We start from the raw sequence: 13964 nt of genomic DNA on the forward strand, positions 1-13964 counted from the left end.
CTTTCCCTCCTGCCCCCCCTTAGTCCCCAAAAGCAACTGGCTTTCCAGAACTCACATTTCTCTCTTCTACTCCAGGTACCGAAACAAGAGGAGACAAACAAATGCCAGTGAATACAAGGAAGTTGGTGCCCTATAGGAGAAACTGTGGCTTCCTGCTGTGTTCTGTTCATCTGGATGGACTCAGTGGCTACCCATCTATTTAAAAGTTATTTTTATTAATAATATTTACAATATTTATAACCTTTTAAAAATTTCAATTGTTTGGTGATTCAATAAGCATAGGTCAAGCATTTTATTTTCAGTGTTTTATTTTTTTATTAAATAATATTTCCTAAAGGGAATCCCACCTAAGTGGTACTTTGGGATAGAGATATATTTTTATAAGAACTCGTCTTCTTGCTCTGGAGAGAAGAATTTTATATTTATTCTTGTGAATATACTCAAAGCAATTGTATTCCTTGAAATAAAAGTTGTAGACAAAGTCAAAATGTCTGCTGATTCCAGAGAGTGGTGGTGAATGCAGTTCCCACCAGCTGGCAGCCTGTCACAGGGGATGTTCCCCAGGACTCAGCTGCAACCCATCCTGTTTTGTACCTTTATTGACAAATCCTCCTGGAAGGAAAGACATTGGGAGCCTGGAGCACATGCAGAGAAGGGAGGTGGGGAAGGGTCTGGAGCATACATGTGATGAAGAGCAGCTGAGGGAGCTGGGGGAGCTCAGCCTGGAGAAACGGAGGCTCCGGAGGGAATCTTATGTCTCTCCACAACTCCCTGACAGGAGAGGGCAGCCGGGGTGGCTCAGGGGGATCTGTTCCCAGGGAACGGGAACAGGATGAGAGAAGACTGCTTCAAGCTGTGCCAGGGGAGGTTTAGATTGGATATTGGGGAAAATTTCTTCACCAGCCCTGGCAGAGGCTGCCCAGAACAGTGGTGGAGGCCCCATGCCTGGAGAGGTTTAATAGACGAGTAGATGTGGCACTTGGGAGTTGGGTTATTGATGGGTTTGGCAGTGCTGGACTAATGCTTGGACTCTGTGAGCATAGAGTGAAACCCAGTGTGGCTTGACTGAGCAGTGTCTTTGAAGCCTCAGCAGTTGTTCTTGGAGAGAGAAACCACAGTATTATTAATGAAGTGTATCAATGCACCTTAGTTCCCATGGATAGCTTTAACTATCCATTACAATTATCCAAGCACGAGTCCTCCCCACAGAGTTTATGCCACGGCATCCATCGTACAGGAAAATTTTTGAGTTCAGCCATAAGTATCTTGTTGGCCTGAAACAATGATAAAGTATCCAGGTGTTGGCTTGCCTGTGAAGGGGAAGGGTTCTTGCAGCAGCTGAATCATCCCTGCTAATCCCATCCCTTGTCACCCTTTGAGAAGATGTGAGAAAAGGCCCAACCTTGACGTCATTCCTGGTCATTGCCAGCCGTGCGGGCAGGCTGCTCTGGGCTGCGTCGTTGGGTGTTCGTGGGTGTGAGCCCGGTGATCCCCTGCCTTGTGCAACAGTGGGATATCCTGTAGGGATTATGCTGGCCGTGCTGGGTCTCTGCAGGTAGCCTGTGGCTACCTTCTGCCACCTTCTGAGGTGATCTAAGTGCTCGTGGCTGGCAGTGCTACAGGCCTGTCTTCACCCAGCCCTCGGTCAGGGCCAGTCAGTGCCTGAGATGAGTTTGGTCGGTGCAAAGTTTTCCCTGCTCTGCCTGGACCCTCGTGTCTCCCTTCAGCATTGAGCTAGAAGAGGATTGTTGGTCACTGCCAGTTAACTGGGTTAACTCTGTGTCACAGGGCCCTTATTAGCTGCTCTTCAGCTTTTCACTTCCTCTCTCCTTCTCCTGTAATCCAGTTGTGACACAGGAACCTGTTCTGCTGGCTAACTGGTGGCAGCTAATGGCAATTCCAGCCACAGCCTCGTTGTTACACAGCCTTTCCCAGTGGGAAGATGCGTCAAAAATCGATTCTTGGAGCCTCCTTCCATTCTTGCTGTGACCCAGTTAGGATATGTGGTGACACATCTTGTTTCCCCCTTAGGCTTCCCTGCCTGTCTGTGAACTACTCTGGCCCATCCCTGTTGATCCTCCAGAAACTTTTCCTGGACTCCTGGGGAGACTCAGCCCAGAGGCCTGGTCCCCAAACGCTGACCTTTCTGCTCCTGTGCTCCCCTTGGCAGGAGAATCCCAGAAGGGGACCTGAGCAGCCCCTGGAGCTGCAGACACATCTCTCTGCAGCAGCAGACATGCATGCCCCTTGCTGCTCTTGCAGAAGGTTGCAGCTGCAGTAACAGCAGCAGCCTGGGGTTTATCGTGCCTTACACTTGGGGTCAGACACATCTAACAGGAGTAGTCCACTTTCAGGCTTGTGCAGGATTTGTTTGGAGTTTTTTTAATCTGTCTTAACTTTTAGCTGACTGTCCTGATCCTGGCTTGGGCTTTCTCCACCTATCCTGTTGCTCATCTGACTCCCAGCCCACAGCAGCTGTGTTTTTCTCACTGCTGCACACGATTGAGAAACTGGAGCTTAGGGCCACATACCAGCCTGCCACCTCAACAGCTTGTGCTGGCTGGACGTAGATTGCCAGTCCAGCAACCACACAGCCGGGTCCTGGGGACACACCCCAAATAATTCGTCTCAGAATGAACCTCCCTCATTCTTTCCATGGTTTCTGCTGGCACCACCTCTGTCCCTCTGGTGCAGCTCTTCCTCACCTGCACCACCCACTGTCAGAGTCACCTTTGGCTGCCTCTTCCCTGCGGTGAGAGCACTCGTGGTGTGGCTCCCAGGTGGCCCTGCCAAAGCCTTCCTGACACAATGCCTTTGCCTGCTGCATGAGTGTCACAGGCTCCTGCCAGGGCAGTTTTCCCTGCCCGTGACAAACTGCTTCACAGCAGAGGGGGTGGAGGGCAGGGACTAGAGGCTGGTGCTGGAGAAACCCACCTGATGACCCGGTCATCGTATAGGTAGGTGACAGGGCGCCATCAGCCTGTTCTCAGGGCCAGCAGCATGTCACTGTGCAGGGTTTCTGCCTGGGACAGCTCCCATAGCTGCAGGGGTACTCTGACATCTCCCTATCCTTTTCAAACCTGTCTCATCCCAGATTTGCCCTCTCGGTAACCCTGTCCTGGGATTCTTGCTTACAGGTCTGTATATTTTATCTGAAACTCATCCCAGCCTCTTGGGATTCAGGCAGAGGCCAGCTGATGCTTGTTTTCAGGCCTGGGGCTGTCTGACCTAGAAAGCAACAGCAACAACTCCTTCCTGGTGTCCTCTGGAAGGATTGCACTCGTGTGAAAGCTCACTGTAAACCCTGCAAAATGCTCTGGCTTTGTGAAGACATCGCTGCTGCTGCTTCCCCTGGTCACCACATGGCTGACTTGCTTTAGGAGGGCATTAGAAGAAAAATCTTTCCAAAAGCAGCCACCAACCACAGAATTGCAAAGAGATCAGAGTGTGAGTCCTCACAGCAGCCTAAGCCACCCAGCACCTCATCCCTTCTTGAGGGACAAACATTTTCAGTGTCTGTCTTGGGCAGTCTCAGCGCCTTGGCACTCACGTGTTCCCCTCGGCGGCTTTCCTCGCGGTGTGTCAGCCGCAGAGCTCAGGAAGCCTCGCTGACTGTCCTGCTTACATCACACAGGTGGAGGACCTTTGGACAACTGTCCTTGTCCCTGCTGAGGCAAGCCTCGGATTGCACATCTGGCACCTCATCCCAGGGCTGCTCGTGAGAAGGGCAGGGATGGAGCTTGGGGAGGAGAGAGGAGCTTAAGTGGGCTGGAAAGACTCCCAGGTGATGTACTCATCACATATCTGACCTGGGTCAGTGGCAGTCATCCTTTGTGTCTGTGCTGAAGAAAGGATGGGTGGATGGACCAACGAGCAGATGGAAGAAGGGAAGAAAGGATGGACATAAGGAAGGTAGATGGTGTTTCATCAGTAAACGTAGAACTTCAGCCTTGCACAAATAGACATCATTATTTTAATAAAGCCGGTGCCAAACCTAAATTACCCCAACACTCCCATGATATAATCCCATCCTATGTGATTAAAAGATTTCCCAGCAAACTTAGAGATTAAGAAAACTGATCAAAAAATATTGAGAAATCGCTGTGCCCTACCCTGATGGATGGCAGAATGATCCTTCTGACCCAGTCACCAGAGGGCATCAGCCTCTCCATAGGAAAACCCAGTTGGAATTTAGGAGATGAGATGCAGTAGCAAACAGGCAGCAGCCACGATTTGGAGCCACCCTTTGTCCATGGACATTTGTTCCCAGTGTCCTGTGGCAGTGTCTCTTTCTGGTCAGGTGTGTTGGGCTGGTTGTTGATGCCCTTCATTCCAGTGAGAAGCTGAGGAAGTTGGAAAAGAGGAAAAGGAAGAGAAGTTGTTTCAGCTGCCTCTCCCAGAGCTGTGGTACAGGCAGGGAAATGGAGGTTGGTGTTAGGAGAGAAAACTGGCTGATGGGAGTGGATATCCATCTGGATACACACAACAGCACGGGAATAAGCCTTCAGGTCACTGCAGAGAGGGGGACGAGGGAAACCTGGCTGAGGAGGGCACAGAAAATCAGAGAACAGAGCTTCAGTGTGAGCAAGAAAGGATGGTGAGGGCTTTGACAGCAAAAAGGATACAGAAGTCAAGTCTGGAGGAAGCAGGAATCAATATCTCACAAAATCAGAGCATCTGTGACCTCCCAAACACATGGATCTCACTTGGGGTCAAGTCACTTGGTCAGCCCCTGGGAACGCTCACCAGGAGGAGAGGGTCATTTAAAAGGGGAAAGGCAAATATCAGAAATCAGACTGGTAATCAGGATTGTTTCTTCTGCCAGCACATGTACCTATTTATTTCTATCTCCTTTCTGCTGTGATAACTGAGCTGGGGTCTTTCATTCCAGCTGCTTCATCGCTGCTCAAATCTTGTTGTGTTTTTTCCGTCCCACACAGGTTGTTTTGTTCCAATGAATTCTTATCAAACAGACGAGGGGAAAAGAAACAAAAATCTGTCCATCGGCTGGCATTCCTGACAGGTTCGGCGTCCCGAGGCTTTCCCAGCACTGCTTTCGTTCCCATCTAGTGGCCACATGGAAGATGACACTCCCAGATCCCCAGGTCCTGGCAGGATCCCGTGAGGCTCGGGCATCGGAGGAGGGTATAAAAGCACAGCCTCTCTGCCTGGTTTGTGCCAGGCCATGGCGAGTTAGCTGGGAAATTTCCTGTGGAAAAGGAGTGTTTTGTGCTCATCCAAAAAAAGACAGAGAACATTCTGAGCTTAGGAATAGTGATATTTTTGTGTGCATCCAAAAAAAAAAAAGGTGGAAATTTTGGCCCTCAGCATTTTCTTAATGCAAAATTTGGAGCACCACCAGCCCCAACATGGATAAAATAATCATATTTCTGGCATAATGTCCTGTTTTGGATTAGAAATGGAAGCTGGAAAAGCAGATTTCCAAAGGGGCAGATGCATGGCCTTGGTCAGTCCTGATGTTAAATGCAGAGCTTCTCTGGAAGGGTCTTTGGAGGGATTAATCACTAATGCAAACCTCCTTTTCCGGATATTTATGGCAAAGCTTCCCTTCCATTGCAAACCAAAGGTGAACATCAGCTGTCAGGAGCTGTGCAGCCGCCAAGAGCGTTTGTCATCCCTCCCTTGTGCAGGAAGGCTCTGGCAGAGGCTGGAAGCCATGCCAAGCTCTGTGACAGATTTCATTCACCCCACAGCCGCCCTTCCTGCAAATTCACCACCTTCCAAACGCTCTGCTCGGGCTCATGGTCTGAGAATGCAGGAGTCACCGTGCCCTCCCAGGGCTTTGGCAGTGGCCTCAGCCCTGAGGCACGGAGCCCACCGATGGACAGGGATCTTTGCTTGCCACGGCACCAGTCATGGGTGCCAAGGAAACGCTCTCCGTGTCTCTCCCGGCACGGGGTTCAGACCCCATGTGTCAGAGAAGGCTGTCCCGTGGCCTCCCGTCTCTGCTGCTGCTCAGGTGATGCTTTACCTGTGTGTCCTGTGCAGCTTTGTGCCCGTGGTACAGTGTGGAGCCACCGCTTCCAGCAGCAGAGCTCCGGGCTGCCTTTGTGCCCCACTTGCTGCCCCAGAGCTCTGGGATGGGGCTGGCTGCTCTGGCAGTGCCGCAGAGCACAGCCACAGGGAGGTGGGGACTTGGCAGCCACAGGCACAGGCACAGTCCAGTCTGGGTTAAAAACCTCAGAGAGCCAGGACTGGGCTCTGCAGAAGGGCTGCAGGGAGGAGAGCAGCTACCCCCAGGGCTGTGGGCACGGAGGCTCTGTCCCTGGGGCCCCCACTGTGAGGATAAGGACCCTGTGTTCAGCAGTGGGGCTGGGACAGAGCTGCCCTTGTGAAAATCCCTTGTGTGGAGGCATTTGATGCTTGAGCACAAGGCCACTCGTTGCAGGCCAAGAGGGCTTTGAGCAGCCTCAGCTCTCCTCCTCTCAGTCTCTTCCAAAACAAAGTGTTTACTTCCTCTGCAGCTTCATGTCTAGTGCCTAACACCTGCCAAATGAAGAATTTGGCATTCACGAGGGTCAGGATACTTGAAATGTGTTTCTTATATTGTCACTGTAGGAACAGTTCTGAATTTTCATACAGTTTTGTGCATTTTTTTCAGCTCAGCTCCTTTTAAATATTTTGTATTTTATTTGCCACCACTCTTCTAATGGGAGGGGAAAGTGGTTGTCTGGCTGCAATGCTTAGTGGCCTATTTAATGCCTGTTAAGATAAAATGTCTTTTAATCCTAAAATAATTTAACTGTAGTCAAACACCACTGAATTTTCTCCCTCTTTTTACACAGATACACCTTAGTCCCAGGCAGCTGGAGCTCTCAGCCCTGCACTTGCCACCTCCAGGATTCTCTCTCCCTGCCGAAGCAGACCTCTGCTCCTGCTGAAACGTCCTGGGTGAAGCCTACAAGGAGAGGAGCCGTGCAGACACCGGCACACTGGTGATGTTGGGACACATTTTAGGAGTGGTGAGACCTCTTGTCAGCAAAGCTCTGAGAGAGGGATACCTGAGTGCACCTCAAAGCAGGGCCTGGGCTTTGCTCTTTTGCTGCCTCCCTGCAGCTGGGCTTGGGCAGACCCGAACACGCCAGGATGGTATCCTGGCATGCCAAGGCAAACTGGGTCCTGTCCAAGGCCTTCAGGAACAGGGTTTTTCCTACATGAAGGCAAACCTATAGGAGGAAATGAGCCTGTGCCTAGGAAACCTCCTTCACAGCATGAGTGTGCCATCTTTATGCAGATGGGCCCTTACTCATGCAGTGTCTCAGCAGCCCTGGCCTCGGAACACGCTGGCCCCAGGCTGCTGGGACACACGGGCAAGGGGACACCAGGTGACACACGGGCAAGGGGACACCAGGTGACACATGGGCAAGGGGACACCAGGTGACACATGGAGAAGGGGGACACCAAGTGCTCTACCAGCTCAGGTTCTGCTGACGGATGGAAGCAGCTCACAAAGCCCTCACTGAGCTTCAGCACGCTGACATGAAAGCTCCAGCTGCCAGGACTGAGTGATTTCAGCAGCACCTTTCTAGTTTGCTAAATTTCATGACCCTTTGCTGGCACCTGGGCGCAGTTGAAGGCACCTGGAGTCAGGAGGGCACGGGTAGTCAAAGGCAGGCACCACTGGCAAACAATGGAATTTCTGAGGGAGCATAACTACCGTGCCTGTGAAATGCAGTGTTCTCCCGAGCTTCTTTGCTTGCTCATGGCCTGTGAAAAAAATCCAAATCCTGAGTGATCTACGTAATCATTGTTGTGCGTAGGAAGCCTTGCCTGGGCTTTGTGCTAGGGAAAAAAATTAGCTATGGCAAAGGTGAGAGGAAAGGAGTTGCTAATTGCTGTAGGCTTCTCCTGTGATTCATTCTTTCTCCACATACCAAGGGACTTCAAACAGGTAAAGAAAACTCACCACCTGATGCACAGATGGGAAGGCACTAGGAAGATCTCAAAGCAAGAAAGCTAAGACTTAAGCTGCACTTCCAGGAGGAAATTCCCAAACAATCCTCACATGCCCTTTATTTCTCTGCTGCTCTGGACACTACTGGAAATAATGAGCAAGGTAGCAGGGAAATACCTCAGTCCCCATCACATGCTCCCCGTCCTTATGTGAGGCTAGGCTCCCCCAGAAGAGGCAGTACTGTATAATTAGCTGACAGGGTCTGTGCTGTCAGATGAGCTGTGATAGACATCTCCCAGTGAGTTCATACCCCAGTCCCCAAGGTGAGGGAAGGGATATAACAAACTCAGCCAAGACCCTTCAAGGCAAGCCCAGATTGTTGCCACTCCGTCTGTACCACCATACAGTGGTGTTCTGGTTTGGGGAGGCTTTTCTTCATTTGAAGATTTCTGCTCTGGCTCTTTTTCAGCTCAGTCTCTAAGACACTAGGGCAACAACACCTCTATTTTCCCAAGTGTAGGCATCATTCTTGCAGCAGCCACCCTGCCCACATAACTACATGCGGTCTCCAAGATGAGTGAACAGTAGTCACACAGCTTCTGCTATCTCGAGCACGCTTCACATTTTAACATTCATTTTCCTCTTCTCTTTAGAATGAGGACTTTTTGAGCCCTTGCAGAATGATCCAGTGGCTCCACACACATTTGGGTGCTCTCCTCTGCCAGGCACTGCTCTGGGCTGCAGTACTGGAGTTGTTAGAGAGGTGATGGGATGAGTTAGAGAGGTGATGGGATGAGTTTGCTCAACACTAGAGTGGCGTGGTAAGCTGAATACATAAAGTAACATGCACTGCAGGTGAAGCATCATCATTCTGAAGGTAAAGGGCTACAGTAATGTTGCCAGGTAAAGGAGTGTCAGACACTGGCTCCAACAACTGAGCCTTTGTGTCCCTAGAGGTTCCTATCTAAAGCATCTTCCCCTTTCTGTCCAGCGGTGTCAGCAGGGTGGGTTTGCACTGGGGTACCCCTGGGGAGCCTGGCTTGGGGTGCACGTGGGGATAGGCACGAGCCTGCCCTCTTCAGAGAGTCCTGGGAGAAGTTCCTGTGAATTGCCTCAGGGAAATGGAAGAAAGGGCAGCAATTTGCAGTGCAGCATGGCAGGACGTGGTATTTTTAGAGAAGAAGATTGTTAGCTGAGGGACAGCTCCCCAGTCTAGTGTAAATCCACTATTGCTTCACCCACGTCCTGGCTTCAGGCCCTTCAAATTACTGCTGGGGTCAGGAGGTGCTCCTGAGCATTTGCAGGTTGGGCCATTGCACAAAAACGAGTGGGTGAGTGCTAGAGGATGTGTTTGGTCAAAGGAGAGCTGTTCAGTGCACGCTGTGTGAAAAGCAGAGCAGCTGAAGGCCAGGACAGTGTGCTAACAGCGGGCTGTGCTGGGCAGGCTTGCAGCACATTACCCCATCCCTGACTCAAAACCGAGCTGGGCACGTCCTGCTGACCTCTGCCTAGTGCCAGTGAGGGGCAGCACTGGAGCCACAACACGGCACAGGGCGTTTTGAAATGATCAGGCTGCATCCCCCGTTGCCTGCTACCCAGGAAAACCTTTGGAAAACAAGCGTAAAACCCCACTGCTGCGATTTGGTCGCATCACTCTGCTTAGCGCTTCATTAGTGTTTCATCAGATGAAACAGGAGTGCTCTGGGTCCCTGGAGTTGAAGTTGTTTGAGAAGGTACCCCTTAGGTTTTCAGGAGGGTCTGTTTTTATATTTGAATTTATATAAGTGGCAGAAAATCCCACCAAATCTTGTCATCACAAGGCCAGCAGATTGTGTTCTTTTGGTTTTTCCTCCTTAGACATGCTCAAATGCAGAGTCAGAGCACTGGGCAGACTTTCCTGGGGGAACAGTGCATAAATTATTCCCTTTCTGGACAAGTTTTGCTCATGTGATCCCTGCTTCTGTTAAGTATCCAGGAAAGGAACGGAGCACAGGGAGAATGTCACCATCTTAGGAAAATGATCCTTTGCTAAAGGGCTTTCTCAGCAGGGAGGCACAACCACCTCAACACCTGCATGTCTCAGAGGACAACAAACTACCAATATCCAGAAAGGCAATATCCAGGCCTTTCCCTTCCTTCCTCCCCAACAGCCTGGCTATGCACTTGCATGCTCTTTATCACAGCAATCTCGATTTACATCAGCAGGAACTGGAGTCACACATGCCTCACTTCAAAGCTCCCTCCCTGCCTGTGAGGGAGCTGCTGATAGCAGCAGATAGTGGTGTCTGCAGCTCACAGGTGAAGTGAAAGTCTGCTGAGCTGCCCAGACAGACACCACTCCGGTTTGAGTCATTACCCTTTTCCACCTGTTCTCAGAGGGATGGATGAGAAAGGATAACTCATGTTCAAACACCAGGTCAGCTGTGCCCGCCCTTCCAAAATAAACATTTGATGTCAGAGAAGAAAATTAATGGGATGGTGTTGCAGATAGTTCCTTTCCCTTCACGCATTTCTTGGGGCTTTTATCAAAAGTAAAGAGAGTGAATAAGATCCCAGTAGGCACTCAGAGTCTCCTGGAAGAGATGATGTCCAAGGGCGCTCCGCCGAGGCCCGGCAGCTGTCAGCGTGGGTGGCACTGCTCCTCCACGAGTCCAGCCTGTGCTCTGGATCATCCCTGCACAGCTGGGAAGCGATGGCTGTGTGCTGGCCACCCCCTATCCCACCAACAAGGACAGGGATCAGAGGGGCAAAGAGATGTGACCAATGTCACCTGCACTGGCTGCTGCCAGGTGCTGTGAGCCCAGTCTCACTTCCCTGCCAGCCTGTGGAACACCAGCTCTGGCTCAGGGCAGGTGCCAAGATCCGTGCCTGAGCATGCAGCCCCCTGCACGGGTTCCCTGCTTATCTGCGAGCTGCAGCCACTTGGGCTCACCAGCCCTTGGGGCAGCTCCCTGTTCCCTGGGCCCAAGCTCATGGAACAGCCAGAGCCAGGACTCTCCGGGCAGCAGCTCCAGCCTGGCTGTCCTGCCGGAAAACCCCGGGTGCCGGCGGGAGGAGCGGTGGCTCAGTAGGTGGCACTCTGCATCCACAGGGAAGCGGTACCTTCCCAAAGGTGAGCCCTGCCCTTGCAGCCCCAGCAGCGCGCCCGCAGGCCCCCTCAAGGCTTCTCCTCCTTGCACCACGCCTGGGGATATCCTCTGCAAGTTCATCCCGGGGACAGCGTCCAAATGTCCCTGCAGCCCTGGCAAAGGGCAGCGGCCAAGCTTAGTGCCTTTTCCCTCACAGCACACAAGGAGAGCCGGGGCTTGTGGCAAATTGCACCCAGAATCCCAGAAAGTCCTGAACTCCTGGCCTCTGGAGGGTGTTCTCTCTGAGAAACAGCCTAGAAGGGCTTGGCTGGGAGGCTGCCATTTGGGAAGAGCTCCCCTGATGTCCTACCAGAACCCCTCTGTGAATAATTGGGTACCCATTACTATCTTGCTGCGCTTTCTGGACTCTGAGGAGTTGTGCTGGTTGATGCCAAGATGCCCCTTCTTCTCCAAGGTCACAGGAGTAGCAGGAGGAAGTTGATGAAATGACAAATTCAAAGCATGGCAAGCCAAATTCCTCGCTGCTGGCAGTCAGTGAGATGGAGCTATCAGCTGGAGACTGGGGAAGAGAGGGAACACGGTGAGTCAGCTGCTGGATATGCCGTGTTTGGTCTCTAAACAGTGCAGGTAACACGGGCAATTGCACTTGGGACATTCAACCTTTCACCTGCTGAGCTTCTTCCAATTGCTCAGCAGTTTGCCAAGTGCAGCAAACGGGACTGGAATGTTCAGTGCGCAGTATATTTCTCAGACTGGACTTAAGAGAAGTTAAAATGTTTCCAGTGAATCTCTGATTAAGAAAAATGGGAGAAATATTTTCTTTCAACAGCTAAAGAAAATTTGTGGGGGAAGCTGTGGTGCTTGGCTGAGGAAGCCAGCCTTGAGCACAGCAGGAGGGAGGAAGAGAGGGAGGATTCCTGACTGACAAACCTTGCTTTGGCCATTCTCAAATCAGCAACCCCATGTTTCAGCAGAGGAGACCCCAAACCCTGAAGTCTCTTCCTTTGGACAAACTCCCCTCTCATGCAAATGATCTCTGTGAACTCCAGGCACTGAGACTTACGGAGGTCTTGCGGGAACTCCAGTCAGAGGGGAAAAGGAGGAGCCCTGTGAAGCCCCTGACTGTCCCCCACATAGCCCAGGAGCTGCTTGTTGACTGCCTGCAGAGCTCTCTGACGTGGGGTTGCAGTGATGAGCAGGATTTGTCTTTTCTCTGCTGTATCTCTGAGGACAGGCAACAAAGGGGAAACGCAACAAAAACCCCAGAAGTGAAGCTGTCAGCTCATGCCAGCTGTTTCAGACACTTTCAGTTGCACTATGCACAGAAGGGCTCTCAAGGCTTACTGGAGCTGTCTGTGTCAGGTTAACACCCCAGTGACTTATTCAGCATCTTCTTTTCCAGACCTCTTGGGCATCGCCTCTCGGGATTGGCATGACCTGGCAAAGGCACCGGGAGCCACATATCGTGTGTGCCTGTGGAAGAAGGGAGAAGGTTCAGTGACTGAGTGACTTGGATCCCTGCCACTTTGAGCAAAGGCTCTGTCAGCTTCCTGAGCTGAATGTGAGTAACATTCTGTCCTCTCTCAGTTAAAAAGCCAGAGCCTCCTTTCCCTATGCAGCACTGCCCCCCGCTGCCCTCCCACCCTGCTGTGCCGTAGGACTGGAGCAGGGGGGTACCAGTGCCTTCATCCTGGATCCCCTGGCTTCTCGGGGTTCCCGTGCTAGACCCGCACGTTACAACCTGCTGTCCCAGTTTTTCTCCCCTCAAAACAGCAGTTCCCTCTACAGCTGCCTGAAAGGAGGTTGTGGTGATGTGGAGCACCCTGTCGCTTCTGTGGTGCCTGCAGTGCAAGTACTAGAGGAAATGGCCTTAGGATGAGACCAGGGTACCAGAAAAATGTTTTCACTGTTTGGGTGCTCAGGCACTGGAATAGGTTGCTCCGGGAGCTGGTGGATTCACCATCTCTGGAGGTGTTCAAGAAGCATCTGGATGTGGCTCTGGGCAATGAGATTTAGTGGTTTAGGGGTTACAGAGCTGGGTCGATGGTTGGACTCGGTGCTCTTACAGGTCTCTTCCAGCCTCGGTGGTTCTGGGCTTCTACAGCAGGTCTGCTTCCCGCTTCTTCCCACAGGAGCCGTGGGGCGATGCCCTCCGGGGAGCTCTGCGGGGGCAGCCGTGAGCGGCAGCGGCCCCGAGGAGCGCGGTGTCCCTGCCCGGTGCTGCCGCCGCTTACTCAGCCCTTACTCATGCGCCGCTCGGCGAGGCGCAGCCGGCGAGGCGAGGGGGGGTCGATGGCCCGCTTTATCTCCGGAAAGCATTCCTCCGGGACACGCGGGGAGAGCAAGGAGCACGGAGCCAGCCGACAGACAGGTGTGCCCGCAATAACCCGGCGCGCCCCCGACGCCGTGACCCGCGCGGGACCCAGGGCGCCCGGGGGAGCTGGGGGTGCCCCATCCTTAGTGGTGCTCAAGGCCAGCTTGGACGGGGCTTGGAGAAACTTGTTTAGTAGAAGGTGTCTCTGCCCGTGGCAGGGGGTTGTATTCAATGTCCCTTGCAACAAAAAAAAACCATTGGGAGACTCTGCGTTTGTATCATTCTGCGATTCTGGGGTTCTACGGTCCCGCCCCGCTCCGCCCCGCCCCTCTGACGTCACTCCACGTCCCCGCCCCCAGCTCCAGCCGCCCATAAAGCGGGCGGCGGCGGCCGGCGGCTCCTCATGGAGCGCTGCGCGCCGCCGGCACCTGTTGTGCTTCGGAGACTTCTTCCCCCAGTTCTCTCGGTGTCTCTGTCACCAGCCCCCGCCCCGGGACGGACGATGCGGGCCGCGGTGCTGATGGCGGTGCTGGCTGCGCTGGCAGGTGCGTGCGGGACGGGACGGGACGGGGAGCCCGGGAATCGGGGGAGCCTGCGCTCGCGCCTGAGGGGGGGCTCGCGCCTGAGGGGGGGCTCGCGCCTGAGG

The 13964-nt window shown here is 52.7% G+C and overlaps 2 protein-coding genes and 1 long non-coding RNA gene across 4 annotated transcripts in view; all 3 read left to right on the top strand.

Annotated features, from left to right (window-relative positions):
* The window catches only part of LOC107203094 (methylenetetrahydrofolate dehydrogenase (NADP+ dependent) 2 like), a 60836-nt gene extending 60348 nt beyond the window's left edge, over positions 1 to 488 (top strand). Inside the window, exon 13 of the transcript XR_004496843.1 lies at positions 76 to 488. The gene's annotated coding sequence lies outside the window, so the exon portion shown is untranslated. The remainder of the gene's footprint in view (positions 1 to 75) is intronic.
* A 4288-nt stretch (positions 489 to 4776) lies between these two features.
* Positions 4777 to 13482, top strand: LOC107202693. The gene is made up of 4 exons (XR_001520804.2): positions 4777 to 5105; positions 6807 to 11584; positions 12407 to 12565; positions 13137 to 13482. It is a non-coding gene; the product is annotated as an uncharacterized LOC107202693 (long non-coding RNA).
* An 88-nt stretch (positions 13483 to 13570) lies between these two features.
* Positions 13571 to 13964, top strand: part of AREG (amphiregulin) — a 7979-nt gene continuing 7585 nt past the window's right edge. The window contains exon 1 of one of the 2 annotated variants that reach the window (XM_033513825.1): positions 13571 to 13863. In XM_033513825.1, coding sequence (XP_033369716.1) covers positions 13722 to 13863 — 142 coding nt within the window. In that variant the 5' untranslated portion in view covers positions 13571 to 13721. The remainder of the gene's footprint in view (positions 13864 to 13964) is intronic. The other variant, XM_015624757.3, reaches the window with a different exon arrangement.

Source organism: Parus major, chromosome 4, assembly GCF_001522545.3.
Source record: "Parus major isolate Abel chromosome 4, Parus_major1.1, whole genome shotgun sequence".
NCBI lineage: Eukaryota > Metazoa > Chordata > Aves > Passeriformes > Paridae > Parus > Parus major.